The sequence below is a fragment of the Eubalaena glacialis genome, chromosome 7, assembly GCF_028564815.1.
Source record: "Eubalaena glacialis isolate mEubGla1 chromosome 7, mEubGla1.1.hap2.+ XY, whole genome shotgun sequence".
NCBI classification, from domain to species: domain Eukaryota; kingdom Metazoa; phylum Chordata; class Mammalia; order Artiodactyla; family Balaenidae; genus Eubalaena; species Eubalaena glacialis.
The window spans coordinates 55,814,816-55,832,415 of NC_083722.1; the positions used below are offsets into that span (position 1 = coordinate 55,814,816).

The following is a 17,600-nucleotide window of genomic DNA, read 5'->3' on the forward strand; positions in this document are numbered from 1 at the left end:
ACAAAGCTTGTTATCAGCCTCGCCAGGTCAACAGCCTGAGCCACTTCCTCATGGAGCAAACGTTAAATGTATGTCAAGAGGGTATCCTGAAACTCCCACGTCACTTTCACCTGCAGCCATTCAGCCTGCTATTCACACAGTACTTATGGGAACAGGTTAAGCACTAACTAAAATTATTAAACTAAGAATCCCCACGGTAAATTTTAAAATGGGTTTTAAATTTTAGCTCCTGTGACAAACTTAAATAAATCTTTGGGCTAATTAGCGGCCCAGGCTGCTGAAGGTAAGGGACATACTGGATTTCTTACCTAAAATTTTCAAGTTCAATGGCTTCTGTGGACTCGTGCCACTGACCTCGAGCTCTGTGTCCACCCGCCCTGGCAGGCTCAGATTTCGTCATGCTGCTTCTGGCACTATCGAAGTTAATGGCTGGAAGCTACAGAAATAAAGGCACAGAGGACTTGAGGATGACAATTCAGCACAGGATAAAGACAGTCACAAAAGCAGAGGGGACGGTGAAGGGAATGAGTGTTTCCCCAAGCCAACAATTAACAAGTTAGCTATGTCAAATGTAAGGGTTTTCCAAGATTTAGACATCCTTGACTTAAACATTTACTCTCTCTATCTTATGCTGCTTTTTCTTCATAGCTTGTAACACCACCTGATATCTTACAGTTATTTATGCATTTTCAGTCTCCCTTGGTTATACTGTCAGCTCGACACAAGCAGGAGCTTGCCTATTGCTGTTCAATGTTGTATCCCTAGTACCTTATACAGTCCTGGGGATCCAGACCTGGGGGAGGCCTGGGCATTAGGCACTTTTGCAGCTTCTTGGGTGATTCCAACGTGCAATCAGAACAGAGAGCTGACAGATACAGCTAGAAACTCTCTGGCCTAGAGTGGAGCCCCAAACTGAGAATGAGTCATCTCCACTCATTCTTCATCTTTACCAGTCACGTACACTGCTTGCCAACTGTTAGACTTATAAAGGTAAAGAGATTCTATCACTTTTAATCAGTCTGAATATCCTGATTCCTCAATCATGTTTATAAAAGTCATGAAAATATATTTTAGAATTAACCATAAGAAAAGGAAAAATTTACTTACATTAACTAAAACAATTTGAGTATGCCCCCATTTACAATATTAACCGGTAATTATTTATATAGTAAATTGTGATGTTATCAGTATTCAAGTAGTCTCACTTACCAACATTTACCTATAATTGGGATAACCCTGAGAATTGTTTCTTGTACCACAGTAAAGCTGAACAAAGTGCAAACAAATACCCTATTCTTTCCAAAGTACAAATGAGGAATGTTCTGTAACTAGCTAAGTTGTTACAGATGAGGTACGGAAAGCATAGTATAACAAAATAAACTTTTATTTTCAGTAAATCATTCTGTCCTATATATTATAATTATCAAATAATGCTACAATATGCTGTGCTTGTTGTCCTATTTCATCAAAGCATTTGATAGAAGTCTGCATAAAGACATGGTTTCCTCATCTAAAGAGAACATGCTGGACTTCCCACAAGGCAGTCAGCTGATAGATACATTCTAATAAGGATGTTCTTTAATAGGAAGCAAACCCTTCTTCATCATATGCCACCCATAGTTGAATTCTCAAAATATTAATAATAAATCTTATATCCTGTAAAACTACATTTCTGTCTCAGTTCAGTGGGCCAATCCACAGCCACCACAAGACAACAGGCCACAGGCACTTGAGGCACAATGCTCAGGGGTTAAGAGAATGAACTCTAGGCCAGATGCCCTGGGTTGAAATCTACTCTTAGACAGCTGCATGATCTTGAAAGCTACTTAATCTCTCTGTACATCAGTTTCCACATCATTACAATGAAAATCATAATAATTCTATGTAGTTCAGAGTTATTATGAAAACTAAATGACTTAGAATTTATAGAGCACTTGCTATGTGCCAGGCATAGTTCTCAGTGCTTTATACTCTTTTAACTCCCAAAATTATTCTCATTGCACAGATGAATTTGCTAAATAAATGAGATTTGACCTTCCAAATTAGATGATTAGATGTGATAACCCAAATGATGCTAGGCATGAAGTCATAGCAATGAGCAGATTGTCCTGTGTTACTCAGGACGTGGAATGATGCAGCAAACAAGAAATAGGTTTTCCAGGCCCAAGGGCTCTCAAACCCCCTTGCCGTCACCACAACTGCCAGAATAGTGACTGCCAGGTGAGCAGCCCCTTACAGACTTCTGTCATGTTAAGCCATTAGTTCTGTTAAGATACACTACATCCGATGAGTTATTTTGGGCAACTCAAAATCTGAATTTTCAGCATCATAAATGTAGCATAACGCAAATTCATATATATAAATTAAGTGTGTCCCTTCCTACAAGTGACAGACTTATAGACTCTCAGATTTTAAAACTTCCTCGAAAGGCATAGGATTCAGCCACCAATCATCATCACCATCATCACCACCATAATCATCATAAAGATCATCATTATCATCATCATCATGATCACCATCATGATCATCATCATCACCATCAACACAGATAACACTTGTGTGGTAGTTACCACATGCCAGGCACTGTTCTAAGTGTTTTGCAGGTTTAAATCTATTTAATCCTCATAACGACCGTATGAGGTAAATACCATTTTATGATGAGAGGACTAAGGCACAGAGGGCTAAGTGACTTAGGGCCCATAGTTCACAAGGGGCACAGCTGGGATTCAAATCCAGGCAATCGCCCTTCCTCTCCAACACTCTCAGTCCTCCAACATCTCTGGTGTATCGCCAATGATGAGAAACACTATCTTGAGTCAGCCCATTTGCTTTTCAGAGTCGTACTCTTGCCCAAGGTTTCCTTCAGGCTGAGATGAAAATCTGTCCCCCTGTGTTCTTTCCCTGTCTTTCAGCCCAGCGTCATCTCCTTTTACAACGTTAGATTTGACTATAAGTCCACATAAAATAAACAAACAAAAAGTTGGGGTGAATAAAAACAACTCCCCAAGTTGTAGGTGCATTAAACTGGTCACCCATCCCAGAAAGCATGCAGTGTAAGCATGCATCCACTCCTGCCCAGGAGCATGCTGTGGCCACAGTTGCTTACCACTTTTCAGGGTTCAGCACACACAGCTCCTGGAGATCACCTGCCCCAGCCTCCCTGGTGGAGCCAGTCACTCCCTCCCCAGTGGCATTACTGTGCCAATCTCTCTTACAGCACTTATCACAATCTCATACTACGTCTGCACGACACATCAGCCTTTCCCCCTGAATTTGGCCACCCTGAGGGCAGCATCACATCTGTCTGTCTTTGTGTTCTTAGCACCTCTCACAGATCCAATGGGAATGGGATACCTACTTTACCTACTGTGGAATGGGAAGCTCACTTCATCCCCAGTCTCTTTGCTAAACTGATTCATCTCCAGACAAGTTCATTTGCTCAGCTCATGTGTTGCAGACACATCACTTGCCAGATGTGTGAGACACTGGGTATATAGTGAGCAGGACAGCCACAGCCTCTTCCTTCTCAAAAAGTTTACAGTCCAATGGGGGGGTCGGGGGTCAACTAGCACTAGAACACACAGCAAAATGAGTGAACAAGGGTTTGTTGTGGTAGAAAGTAAAAGAGAGATAGGGTGGGTCACGGACCAGGATGCCCGGAATATTCCAGAGTATTCCAGGCAGATTTTTACACAGGCTGGAAGGCAGAGAAAAACTACATGTGCTCTAGAAAGTGGCAGGTCCCTGAGCAGCTTGAGTAGCATGAGTGGAAAGGAAAGAGACTAGAGATTCAAGTGAAGGACCTTCCTAAAAATTTGATCATGTCACTTCTGCCTGGAAATTTCAACCTTCTCTGTTGCTTATGTGATAGATACAAAATTTGTAGATAGGCCTTCAGACATTGCACAGTTTCTTACATCTTTATTTATCACTACTTTCAACAGAAATGTCTAGTCACCATTTTGCTTCAGTGCGTGTTATTTTCTTTCCTTCAGATATCTGATTATTTTACTCGCTTCACCCAGACTGCCTTTCCCAGCAATTCCACCAGAGGACAGCCAGCCCATTTTCCAAGAACCATGTCCTTTCCTGTGACTTGAGCTAAAAGTGGACTCCTCATCCTCCTCAGAATCCACCCAGCCACTGTCCGTGCCTCTCCTACAGGATTCAAGTGTCCACTGGCCATGGAAACCATAACTGCCGTTCCTAGTCCTGGTGTCTCAGAGCACAACAACAGTGCCTTAGACTTTTTCTTTCCACAGCATCTATCAAGACCTCTTTTATTTCAAGGCAATTAATGGGCCTGTAATGAATTATTTTTCTATCTTTCTTTCATCTTTTTTTTTTCCTAATTGCAAACCAATTGCTCAGCTCCCTATGGTTTTAAATGTAGGAAAAAAATTTAATTCCAGCTCAAGGCAAATTATTTCAAGACTTGAGAAAATCTCTGGTGAAACCTCCAACCAACTTTATGATTTTACTTTGCTTCAACAACCCTGGGGCAATTCTTTTTCTTGAAATATTTGGTTTTACTGGATTATGATTATTCTTATCCTGCTTACGATGAAGGGGCTCCTCTGCCTCAGTGTGTCTCTGTCCCCACTTCTGTGACAACAGAAATGTCCTCAGAACAGCAGTCTCTAAGGTGGTGAAGCAAGGTATGCAGAGACTCACAGAGCAAACAGGATGAGAGCGAAAGTAGAACATGGAAACAGACGCAACAATGAGGAAGGGCTTGGCTCATTAGAGGTTCAGATGAAGGACATCCAGTTCTTGTAATTCTCTGCCCAAACCCACAAAGTACACTTCCCTCTGCAACTGCTTAATTGGCCATCTTGGTTCATTTGTAAGTGACAGGTCAGGTCTTGTTAGAACAGAAATTCAGGTGAGTGGGCCTTAATCCTCAGGCTTCCCTTTTCAAACAGACTGCTAAAAATCTTAGAGCCTAATGTGTGGCCAACTTGCATATTTTGATGGTCATTTCCTCTGGACTCTGAGTCTACTTTGTTCCCAAGCCTTGTTTTTCTTTTATGATAATCTGAGTACTTTACATATCTTCATAAGCCACCTTACACTCTTTCTGGAGCAATCAAGGTATAAACAAATTCTTGATTTATCCTCTCCAATATCTTTCTTCTCCTATAAATGTCTCCACATTATTTTACAGAAAGGAGAATAGGGTGTTTAGAATAACATTTATTATTTCAAAATCACAAATGCATGAAAGTTTTATAAACAGAATTAAGAATGAATTTTGTCACCCTCAGGACATTTATATAAATGAGCAGTTATTTTCATTTTTTTCTTAGAACTATGCACTTTCTGAATAATTCAAGCATTACAAACATGCATTTTTAAATGTGTGAAATATTTTACAAAAATATATGCCATGTGAACTTGTCAGACAACAGATTGCAAATTCTCAAATTGGTTAAAGGGGGGAAAACTCTTAAATTTACTTTAAGCCTGCCAGGTGTTAGCAAGGGAGTGGTGTTCAGAGAAGGCACAACAGATCCAGCGAGCGTGGACTTCAAAGCTGGACAAGCAGAGCCCAAACCCACCACTGGTGTCTCTTTTACACTAGCCAGGTGGTTATATGTACCCATGAGGTCATCTAATTTTTAAGTTACAATTCAATTTGGTGAAAACTGACCAAGAGCTCACCGAATAGAGGATACGGTGAACCGGAAGCAAAAGTCAAAGTTGGAAACGTATAATCTCTCAGGAAATTAGAAATGTAGACAAGTCTTTCCAAAGCACAGAAAAAAATAATGCTACAATGTTGAAAGAAGGTACTTTGGGAAGAAAGGGATCACTTCTGGAATGGAAGATAAAGGAAAGCTTTTTTATGGAGGTGCTATCATTAGATCTTGGTCCTGGAAATAGGTAAGATTTTATAGAAAAGAAACTTGGGAGAAGGACAAATTTGAGAAAAAGCAAAAAGGAGAAATATTTGACATTCTGGTTACATCTTAGGATGTACAGTGAGAAAGAATGGAAACTATTGATACAACCAAATCTGTATGCTGAGTCACTGTGCTTCCTTTACTAAGAAAGAGTGAACTTGATGTGTGGCACCCACTCATGACTATCAGTGAGCAGTGGGCCAGGAAGACTGTTTTAGCAGTGTGGAGACGGACAAAGAGTAAGTGATGCTGAAATAGACAGGTGAGAAGAAAAGAGTTCCTGGGGCGAGGGTGGGGTTATAGGCTTAAAAACAGAGAAGAAGGAAGAGGAGAAAAATATTTTAAGGCCATGTTTTCTTCAAATCAATGCTTATCCAGCTATGTTTTGAATTTAACTTCCCAAGTCATTTAAAAGATATCTCAGTGGTTAGAGGCACACATTGCAAAGATGGAGTATTTGGTTAGATCTGTACCTACCATTAGTTGGCTGTATGATCTCGAGAAAGCCATTAACTTCTCTGTGCCTCAACTGGAGGAGAAGTGATGGGGTCAACCTGTGCCCCTGGGAGGAGACACAGAAGAGGAGGATAATATCACGGGTTCAGAGATCCTCCCTGGGGAGTGAGGGGTTCGAACCACATACTGGGAACCCCAGACCTGGGGGCCGACACTGGAAAGATTAGTCCCCTTAGCTGATTTGAAAACCAGTGGGACCTACAGGAGGGCTGTAAGAAACCAAGACTCTGCCCATGAAGAGCATTCACATGCTTGCTTACTCATGGGAACAAGGCAGAGGAAGCAGATTGAAGCTGCCTGTGGCTCCGGCTGGTTTCCCGCGACCACCCCAGCGCACACCCCAGCCCATGCTGCATGCCTGCTCTGGCCCCTCTAGGTCCAGCACAGTCCCCCACTAGAGTGAAGGCTGCTATAGTTGAGGAGAGTTCACACTTGGAGGGGGACAGAGCCAGCTTGGACCCAGCACAGCATCTAAACAGAGTGAGGGTGGCCTTTACTGGCTTTCATAGAGGTGGTGGGTCTAGCTTAGACCCAACCCTCAGGGCTTCTGCTCCAGCAACTTGGGCCCCACCCTGCCCCTGATAGAGCAGTGATGGCCACTAAGTACAGGAGAAGCCCTGGCTCACACCTGGCTCTGGCTCTATCCCCTCTGTCTCCAGCCCCACCTCCAACCATAGTGAGAGCTGCCAGCACACTCTGGGGGAAGACATGACCTCGGGCTCACGTCGGATCCAGCTCTCCCACCAAAGCCACTGGGCACACACAGACTGCATAGGTATGCTCCCACTCAAGGACATGCCTTCAAGACCGGATTAGGTAACTGTTTCATGTAATTTCACAGAGACAGAGAAAGTTAAGCAAAATAAGAAGACAGAGGAATTTGTTCCAAATGAAAGAAGAAGAAAAAAAAAAAACCTGAAAAAAAAACAACTAATGAAATAATTTTTACCAGGTAAAGAGTTCAAAGCATTATAATTTAATAATGCTTTTACCAGGTAAACAGTTCAAAGCATTATTAATGAGAGTGCTAACTGAACGTGGGAAAAGAATAGATGAACACAGTGAGTATTTTAACAAAAAAACTAGAAAATATAAAACAGAACCAGTCAGACCTGAAGACTACAATACCTGAAATGAAAAACACAATACAAGTAATAAACCGCAGACTAGACAATACACAAGAATGTATAAGTGATCTGGAAGATAGAATAATAGAAATCACCCAATCAGAACAGCAAAAAGAAAAGCAAATTTAAAAAGTGACAATTGAATAAGGGACCTCTAGGACAAACATCAAGCATACTAACATCCGCATTATAGAGATCCCAGAAGGAGAAGAGCGAGAGAAAGGGGTCAAAAATGTATTTGATAAAATTATGGCTGAAAACTTCCCAAACCTTTAGAAAGAACAGATATTCAGGTATGAGAAGCATATAGGGTCCCAAACAAGATGAACCCAAAGAGACCCACACCAAGACATATCATAATTAAAATGGCAAAAGTTCAAGAGAAAGAGAATTCAAAAGGCAGCAAGAGAAAAATACAGTCACATACAAGGGAACCTCCATAAGGCTATCAGCTGATTTTTCTGCAGAAACTTTGCAGGCCAGGAGGGAGTGGCAGATATATTTAAAGAGCTGAAAGGAGAAAAATCTAAAACCTAGGATACTCTACCCAGCAAGGTTATTATTCATGATTGAAGGAGAGATAAAGAGCTTTTCAGACAAGCAAAAATTAACAGAGTTCATCAGGACTAAAATGACCCTACAAGAAGTGTTAAAGGGTCTTCTTTAAGTGGCAAAGAAAAGGCTACAACAAGAAGTCAGAATTTAGAGGAAAGAAAAAAATTCCACTAGTAAAGGCAAATATATAGTATAGGCTGTGGATAAACCACTTAAATAAGCTAGTAGAAAGATTTGAAAAAAAGTTGTATAATCAACTATAACTACAACAAACTGTTAAGGGATAAACATGAAGATGACATCAAAAAGACATAACATGGGGGAGGGGAGTAAAAAATGTAGATCTTTTAGAATGTGTTTGAACTTAAATAATTATCAGTTTAAAACAAGTAGATATAGTTATAAGTCAACATATATATAAACCCCATGGTAACCACAAATCAAAAACCTACAATAGGCACACAAAAACAAGAGAGAAAGTAACACAAATATACTACTAAAGAAAATCATCAAACCGTAGGGAAAGAAACAAAAAGAAGAACAGAGAAGAACTACCAAAACAACCAGCAAACAATGAACAAAATGGCAATAAGTACACACCTATCAATAATCACTTTAAAAGTCAATGGACTAAGTGCCCCAATCAAAAGACATATGGTGGCTGACAGGATAAAAAAACAAGACCCATCTATATGCTGCTTAGTGAAGAAATGCACTTCAGAGCTACAGACACCAACAGACTGAAAGTGAAGGGATGGAAAAAATATTTCATGCAAGTGGAAACGACAAGAAAGCTGGTGTAGCAACACTCATATCAGACAGAGTAGACTTTAAAACAAAGTCTATAACAAAAGACAAAGAAGAGCATTATGATAAAGGGATCAATACAAGAAATGGACAAAAATTCGTTAACACATGTGCACCTATTATAGATGCACATACATATATAAAGCAAATACTAACAGACATAAAAGGAGAAGTTACAATAATACAGTAACAGTAAGGGACTGTATTACTGTACAGTGGGGACTTTAACACCCCACTTACATCAATGGACAGATCATCCAGAGAGAAAATCAATAAGGAAACAGTGGTCTTAATCACACATTAGATCAGTTGGACTTAATAGATATATACATGACATTTCATCCAAAAACAGTAGAATATATGTTATTTTCAACTACACATGGGACATTCTCCAGGATAGATCACATGCTAAGCCACAAAACAAGTCTCAACGAATTTAAGAGGATAGAAATTATATCAAGCATTTTTTCTAACCACAATAGCTAGAAACTAGATATCAATTACAGGAAGAAAAATAGAAAAACAAACACTGGAGAGTAAACAACATGTTACTAAAAAAATCAGTGGGTCACTAAAAAAAAAAAAAAAATCAGACGAAATTAGAAAATACCTTGAGACAAATGAAAATAAAAACACAATTTTCCAAAATCTATATAGGATGCAGCAAAAGCAGTTTGAAGAAGGAAGTTTATAGTGATACAGGCCTATCTCAAGAAACAAGAAAAACTCAGATAAACTACCTAACCATTCATCTATAGAAATTAGAAAAAGAAGAAGAAACAAGGCCTAAAGTCAGCAGAAGGAAGGAAATAATAAAGATCAGAGAGAAAATAAATAAAATAGTGACCAAAAAACAATAGAAAACATCAATGAATCCAATGCTGGCTTTTTTTTTTTTTGAAAAGATAAAATTGATAAGCCTTTAGCCAGACTCATCAAGAAAAAAAGAGAGAGGATTCAAATAAACAAAATAAAAAGTGAAAGAGGAGAAATAACAACCAATATCAAAGAGATACAAAAAATCTAAAGAGAATACTTCAAACAGTTATATGCAAACAAATTGGAAAACCTAGAAGAAATGGATATATTTCTAGAAATATACAATCTTCCAAGACCGAATGAGGAGGAAATTGACAACCTGAACATACAGATCACTAGTAGTGAAATTGAATTAGTAGTTTAAACAATTCTCTGCCAACAAAAGTCCAGGACCAAACAGGTTCACGAGGGAATTATACCAAACTTTCAAAGAAGAGCTAATGCCTATCCTTTTCAACCTACTACCAAAGATTGAAGAGGAGGGAGCACTCCCAAATTCATTCTACAAGGCCATCATTATTCTGATACCAAAACCAGACAGAGACACTACAAAAAAAGAAACTTACAGGCCAATATTTCTGATGAACATAAATGCAAAAATTCTCAACAAAACATTAGCAAACCAAATTCAATAATACATAAAAGGGTCATACACCATGATCAACTGGGATTTATTCCAGGGTCACAAGGATATCTGCAAATCAACTAATGTGATACACCCCATTAACAAAAGGAAGGATAAGAATCACATGATCACCTCAATAGACAGAAAAAGCATCTGACAAAATTCAACATCCATTTATGATAAAAACTCTCATCAAAGTTGGTATAGGGAACATATCTCAACATAATAAAGATCATATATGACAAAGCCACACCTAACATCATACTCAATGGTGAAAAGCTGAAAGCTTTTCCTCTGAAGTCACAAACAAGACAAAGATGTCCACTCTCCTCACATGCATTTAACACAGTATTAGAAGTTCTAGCCACAGCAATCAAACAAGAAAAAGAAATAAAAGGCATCCCAATTGGAAAGGAAGAAGTAAAACTGTCAGTAGTTGCAGATAACATGATACTATATATATAAAACCCTATAGTCTCCAACCAAAAACTATTAGAACTAATAAATGAATTCAGTAAAGTTGCAAGATACAAGATTAATATACAAAAAAATGTTGCTTTTCCATACACTAATAATGAACAATCAGAAAGAGAAAGCAAGAAAACAATCCCATTTATAATTGCATCCAAAAGAATAAAATACATAGAAATAAACTTAACTGAGGAGATAAAAGACTTATACTCTAAAAACTATATGACATTGACATGGGGAGGGGGAAGGGTAAGCTGGGACAAAGTGAGAGAGTGGCATGGACATATATACATTACCAAACGTAAAATAGATAGCTGGTGGGAAGCAGCCGCATAGTACAGGGAGATCAGCTCAGTGCTTTGTGACCACCTGGAGGGGTGAGATGGGGAGGGGGGGAGGGGGGAGATGCGGGAGGTGGGAGATGTGGGGACATATGTATGTGTATGGCTGATTCACTTTGTTATGGAGCAGAGACTGGCACACCATTGTAAAGCAATTATACTCTAATAAAGATGTTAAAAAAAAAAACAACTATATGACACTGATGAAGGAAATTGAAGACAACACAAAGAAATGAAAAGATATCCTGTGTTTGTGGATTGTAAGAATTAATATCATTAAAATGCCCATACTACCCAAGCAATCTACAGAGTTAGTGGAATCCCTATCAAAACACCTATGATATTTTTCACAGAACTAGAACAAATAATCCTAAAATTTGTATGGAACCACAAAAGACCCTGGATAGTCAAAGCAATCTTGAGAAAAAAGAACAAAGCTGGAGGGACCAAACTCCTTGACTTCAAACTGTACTACAAAGCTACAAGTGATCAAAACAGTATGGTATTGGCACCAAAAAAGACACATAGATCAAGAGCCCAGAAAAGAACCCACAAACTTACGGTCAATTAATCTACGACAAAGGAGGCAAGAATATACAATGGGGAAAAGACAGTCTCTTCAATAAGCGGTGTTGGGAAAACTGAACAGGTACATGTAAAAGAATGAAATTAGAACATTTTCTCACACTATATACGAAAACAAACTCAAAATGGATCAAAGACCCAAATGTAATATTGGAAACCATAAAACTCCTAGAAGAAAACACTCCTTGACATAACCTGTAGCAATATTTTTTTGGTTCTGTCTCCTAAAGCAAAGGAAACAAAAGCAAAACTAAACAAATGGGATATAATTAAACTTAAAAGCTTTTGCATAGCAAAGAAACTGTCAACATAATGAAAAGACAACCTACTGAATGGGAGAAAATATTCACAAATGATGATGACCAGTAAGGGGTTAATATCTAAAATATATAAATAGCTAATACAACTCAATATCAAAAAAACAAACAATCTGATTAAAAAATGGGCAGAAGACCTGAATAGACATTTTTGCAAAGAAGACATACAGATGGCCAACAGGGACATGAAAAGATGCTCAACCTTGTTAATCATCAGGGAAATGCAAATCAAAACCACAATGAGATACCACCTCACACCCATCAGAATGGCTCTCATCACAAAGACAACAAATAACAAATGTTGGCAAGGATGTGGAGAAAAGGGAATGCTGCTGGTGGGAATGTAAACTGGTGCAGCCACTATGGAAAACAGTATGGAGGTTCCTCAAGAAACTAAAGATAGAACTACCATATGATCCAGTAATTCCACTCCTGGGTATATATCCAAGGAAAACAAAAACACTAATTTGAAAAGTTACATGCACCTTAATGTTCATAGCAGTATTATTTACAATAGCCATAATATGGAAGCAACCTAAGTGCCCATCAACAGATTTATGTAGATGATATACATATCACACGTATATCACACACACACACACACACACACACACACAATGGAATTCACTCAGCCATAAAAGAGAATGAAATATTGTCATTTGCAACAATATGGTTGGACCTAGAAATTATTAACCTTAGTGAAATAAATCAGAGAAAGACAAATCCTGTATGTTATCACTTATATGTGGAATCTAAAAAATAAACAAACGAATATATATAATAAAACAGAAACAGACTCACAGAGAATAAACTATTGGTTACCAGAGGGGAAAGGGAAGTGAGGAGGGGTGATATAGGGGTAGGGGATTAAGAGGTACAAACTACTATGTATAAAATAAATAAGCTACAAGGATATATTGTACAGCACAGGGAACATAGCCAATGTTTTACAATAACTATAAATGGAGTATAATCTTAAAAAGATTGAATCATTATGTTGTACCACTGAAACTAATATAATATTGTAAATCAACTATACTTCAATAAAAAAAATTTTGTAAATGCTGTAGTTCTCTGGTAAGTTTAGTGGATATAACAAAAGCCAGTAGGGCTGTATTACCACATGAGCTCATAAACAAATTTACTTAACAAGTATACCACAGTTGACTTTGGAGTCTGGCTCCCAGGGTTCAAATCCCATCCCTGCCATTTACTAATTGACTGTGCTAAATAAGCTGTCTTCATTATTATTAGCATTTCTGTGTTATTCCCTAAACCTCCATGGATAGCCTCTAATCTCTTGACACTCTAAAGTCTTACAGAAGCTAAACCAAAAAGAAACGTTTAGAGATAAATTCAAGCAGCAGTACCATTCTTTCTCTGTCTATTAAAAAAATAAAAATGCTATTGTAAAAATAGCCAAAACTCACGCCTTCCTTTCCCCTGTTTTTGGTGAGATATGATTTGCAGCAAGCATCAAAAGTGGTGCTGTAGCAAGTGGGCAGCCTGAGAAGTGGGGAAGGGGAGACGAAGGGAAAGGTGATTAACAGTGTTTTGGAGAAATCAACTTCCCTAGAGCTCTGCAGAGTCAAACATTGGGCATTCAAAAGAAGAGAGCTCTGTTTCTATACTGAAATGCTTTTGCTGATTAGGACACATGGCACTGAACAGAGGATAAAGTGGGCCCCAGGCATGAGAGCAAAAGAATGAAAAAGCTGTGGATACAGAGTCTTGCATCCTGAACCTGAACCAGGTATGAAAGAAACAGCTAGAAGAAAGACAAAACATACGAAAGAACAAAGAAAAATAGACTTATCGTTCATATGATGTTAAATGGATCCCTTTGGAAACATGTGATTTCTCTGTCGTTAATGGACGCACATTCTTTGAAAACACTACCTGTTGTTTGCTTGACTGAACGTTCAAAAGGCACAGAAGTCTTTTAAGATCTGAATAGTCCCTAGGAGAAAGCATAACACAAGGGGATATGGGGATATGTGTATACATATAGCTGACTCACTTTGTTATACAGCAGAAACTAACATGACATTGTAAAGCAATTATACTCCAATAAAGACGTTAAAAAAAAAAAAAAGAATAATACAATGTCAACCAACAGAAGACTCCAGGTGAACTAGTCATGTCATGTTACCCACTAGTAACATGGAGCACTGCCACTTGGAGGCCTGCTTTTATAGACTGAAACATATACATGCTAAACGTTTCTGTAGAACTCTAGAAATGCACAAACATTTCAGTAAACACTGTACCCCAGAGCAGCAGTTGTCAAGGATCTACTCTATTTCTCAAAAAGCCATTAAATCTGGTTGCTGGCCACTGCCTGAGGTAATAATTAGCAAAGACTCAGAAGGGAGTTACCTGGTGATGATTCCTTGTTGTTTTTTATCGGTTGATTTTTCTGTGGTCTTCACTTTTTTGTCTTGATCAGGCATGGTAAAACATCAATGCCCCAGAATTAACATCACATTCCTTTCAAAGTAAACTAGAAGGAAAAAGTTTAGTTGGGTTATGTGCTCCAAAATATTCTCAATTAATGCAGGCAAAATTCACTTATAACATTTATTTAAATATGCACAAACTAACATTTATTTGTAATACAGTAATAAAAATGCTAATATGAATAACATTTACTATTTATCATTCAAAGGCCTTTGGATACATTTAGGGCATAGCTTATAATTATAGTAGTACCTTAGCCTATATTTTCTGAGTCACTCTTGATTTCAAATATTCTGACCCATTACCCCAACAAGTATTGTTCTGCTTGTCAGGAAAAGTGCCCCGATTTGGGGTTTCCAAAATATACATAAGCAAATACCTGAAGTCCAACTGACACTTTTATGCCATCTTACTTGTCTTTCTCGGCAAGTTTCCTTAACAGTAGAGTATGCTGCTACTTCAGGGAGTTCCTCTCTCATCATGGGTCATGCCCCTAAAAATCCCAGAGAAAGCCCCACCCACTTGCATATAAGCATTACAGTGTCAAGGGCAACGCACAAAATGTCCTTGGGTTTCCAGAATTCCTAAAGTTTTCGAGCTGAATCCCCATGTGGGTCAACTCTAGTCATAACCTCTTCTGCAAGAATTGGGTCAGTCTTGCACAGCCCCTGAACTCACTCAAACATCCTGCTAAAACTAAGACAACGGGCACAATCAAAATGGAGTTGTTTATGCTAATCCCTGGGTCACCAAACTTAACTTAATTACAGTTTCGTCTCTCCCAGAAATGGAAACTTAAACTAGCCAATCAGGAATCTCCTGATCAGCACTAGTTAGGTAAGCTGCCTGATAAAACCCTCTATCCTCTTCAGGAAAAGTAACCTTGCAATAACCAATCCATTTTTTGACTAACTCCTAATGAGGAATAACTTTCTCATTCCTGCCCTCTTCTGCCTATAAAAGTCTTTCATTTGTACAGTTCCTCAGAGCTCCTTTCTATCTGCTAGATTGAATGCTACCCATCCATGACTCACTAAATAAAGCCAATAAGATCTTTAAAATGTACTCAATTGAATTTTGTTTTTTAACAATCCAGACAGTGAGGCTGCCAGCCTGGGAACACAACCCAATAGGCATCTCACTCTTCTGAATTAGGCTTTGTAGTCATTATGGTTGGTCACCCTTCCTAGGATAACTTTTAATACTATTTCCCACTCCTACTCAAAAGGTTATTATGAGTTCACCAATGGAGAACAATTTATTTGTTTACCCTTTTTCCTTAATCAATTTCTGACTAAATTGTTTTAGCTTCCAGAATAGAAACAAAAAGAAAGTTGAAGATACTCATACTTTCAATTACATAGCAAATACAAAATTAAATGTACTATTGGTTTAATTCTTGATTGGATGTAAAATTTTCCAGTTGTGCTTCAATGTTACTGCTTGACTTCAGAGTGTTTTTCAGGCATGAAAAATCATGCATTATTGTCATATAATTGCATGCCTCAACGTATTATGAAATTGATGGTCAAAATCCAAGTGTTTCAGAGGTATTTAGAGGCAAAAGGAATGTGCCAATGGGTGCTTTACTGCAACAGAATCTAGTGAAATTTAGTTTTGTGAAATGAACAAACACAGTTTATCTAATGATTTAAAATTCATTTTCCCAATATTGTTGCCATACTTGTGACAAATAGTTGAGCTGGAACTAAGAGCTGAAAACCAAGGCTCTCATCACAGATGCCCACCAAGAAAAGCACAATATCAATATTTTAGGATTGTGCCCAGGACCTAGCACCATGGATTCATTCCTTCAACAAATATTTATTTAATGCTTACTATGTCCAATCTCAGACTGAAAACTACTAAAGATAAAAGAGGCTATCCCAGATATAGGGTTCTACTACAAGCAAAGAAAAACCCACTTAGGAACTTTAAACTATGTTTTGTGAGATATTCAGATAGAGAGATGATTTAGCACCTGTTTAAAAGAAAGAAAGAAAAAAGGAAGGAACAAAGGGAGGAGCAGGGAGGAAAAGAGGAAGAATGGATGATCTGTACATAATTTTTCAAAAGCAAGAGATCCAAGTGCTTTTCATATATAGATATTAAAATGCCCCAAAAGTTCTAAAATAAATGGAAATCCAGTCAAAATAAATATAATCTAACTTTACTTTTCCCTGAAGGACAGAGGGAAAATTCCACATAGACACACTGGCCTGTCAGCTTCAAATTCTGCTCAAACTATAGCTCCAGACCATTTTAGAAACAGGGACATGAAAGTCACAGTGATTAGTACATGAAAATGTGTGGAAAAGCTCACAGGCTTCTGATGCTAGATGATATCTCCCACAATCAAACCCTGCTAAACACTCTGTCTTATTCCCTTGTTTAATTTCTGTAATTTTATTGACCCAGTGTGTGAACAGGAAATAATCCTCTAATAGTTTTATCAATTTAAGATTAGCTTCTACTCTCTGAGCTGGAAGAGTGAAAATAGATAACTCTCTGGAAATGTTTCACTTAATTAAACAGTAAACAAATTCACCAGAATCAGAAGAAATAGGCAATTGCCTTTAGGATAAAAAACAAAATCCTTTCCACTTGATGGCTGTTAAAATGGAAACTGTTCCAAAAAAAAACTTCAAGAACTTGGGAATACTATAAAATATTTAATTTAATCCCATCTTTAATTAACAAAAATGATAACACTATACCAAAGGCTATAATTCAAAACTGGTGGGTGGCAGGGAGGGCAGTTCATCTCTTAAGTCATTTCCTAGAAGCAAACAACTTTCTGAGGAGGTGTTCCTCAGAGGGCAAGTGAGGGCAAGAACCGTGCAGGTAGAGTTTGCCTCAGAGCCAGTGTCCAAACCTGAGGGAAGGAGTGGTTGGTAAAGGGCCCTGAGGGAGGTCCTAGCCCCTCAGGTGTAAGGGAGCAGGACCCTATGGGGCCTTCCTGGGGCAGACCCCTCCCTCATCCTCTGCTGTAGCTCCTCTCTGAAGTAGTATCTGATGCACATTTCCTGACTTGTTTTACAGATGCTAAAACAACCATCAAAAGGAAGAAA

General features: G+C 38.3%; 2 protein-coding genes across 2 annotated transcripts in view; both read right to left on the bottom strand.

Moving 5' to 3' along the window:
- Positions 1 to 14,522, bottom strand: part of NEK10 (NIMA related kinase 10) — a 285,708-nt gene extending 271,186 nt beyond the window's left edge. Inside the window, exons 1-3 of the mRNA XM_061196445.1 lie at positions 14,449 to 14,522; positions 13,969 to 14,029; positions 309 to 436 (exon numbers count right to left, since the gene is read on the bottom strand). Coding sequence (XP_061052428.1) covers positions 309 to 436; positions 13,969 to 14,029; positions 14,449 to 14,522 — 263 coding nt within the window. The remainder of the gene's footprint in view (positions 1 to 308; positions 437 to 13,968; positions 14,030 to 14,448) is intronic.
- Positions 14,523 to 14,537: 15 nt separating this feature from the next.
- The window catches only part of SLC4A7 (solute carrier family 4 member 7), a 136,209-nt gene continuing 133,146 nt past the window's right edge, over positions 14,538 to 17,600 (bottom strand). Inside the window, exon 25 of the mRNA XM_061196439.1 lies at positions 14,538 to 14,572. Coding sequence (XP_061052422.1) covers positions 14,563 to 14,572 — 10 coding nt within the window. The 3' untranslated portion in view covers positions 14,538 to 14,562. The remainder of the gene's footprint in view (positions 14,573 to 17,600) is intronic.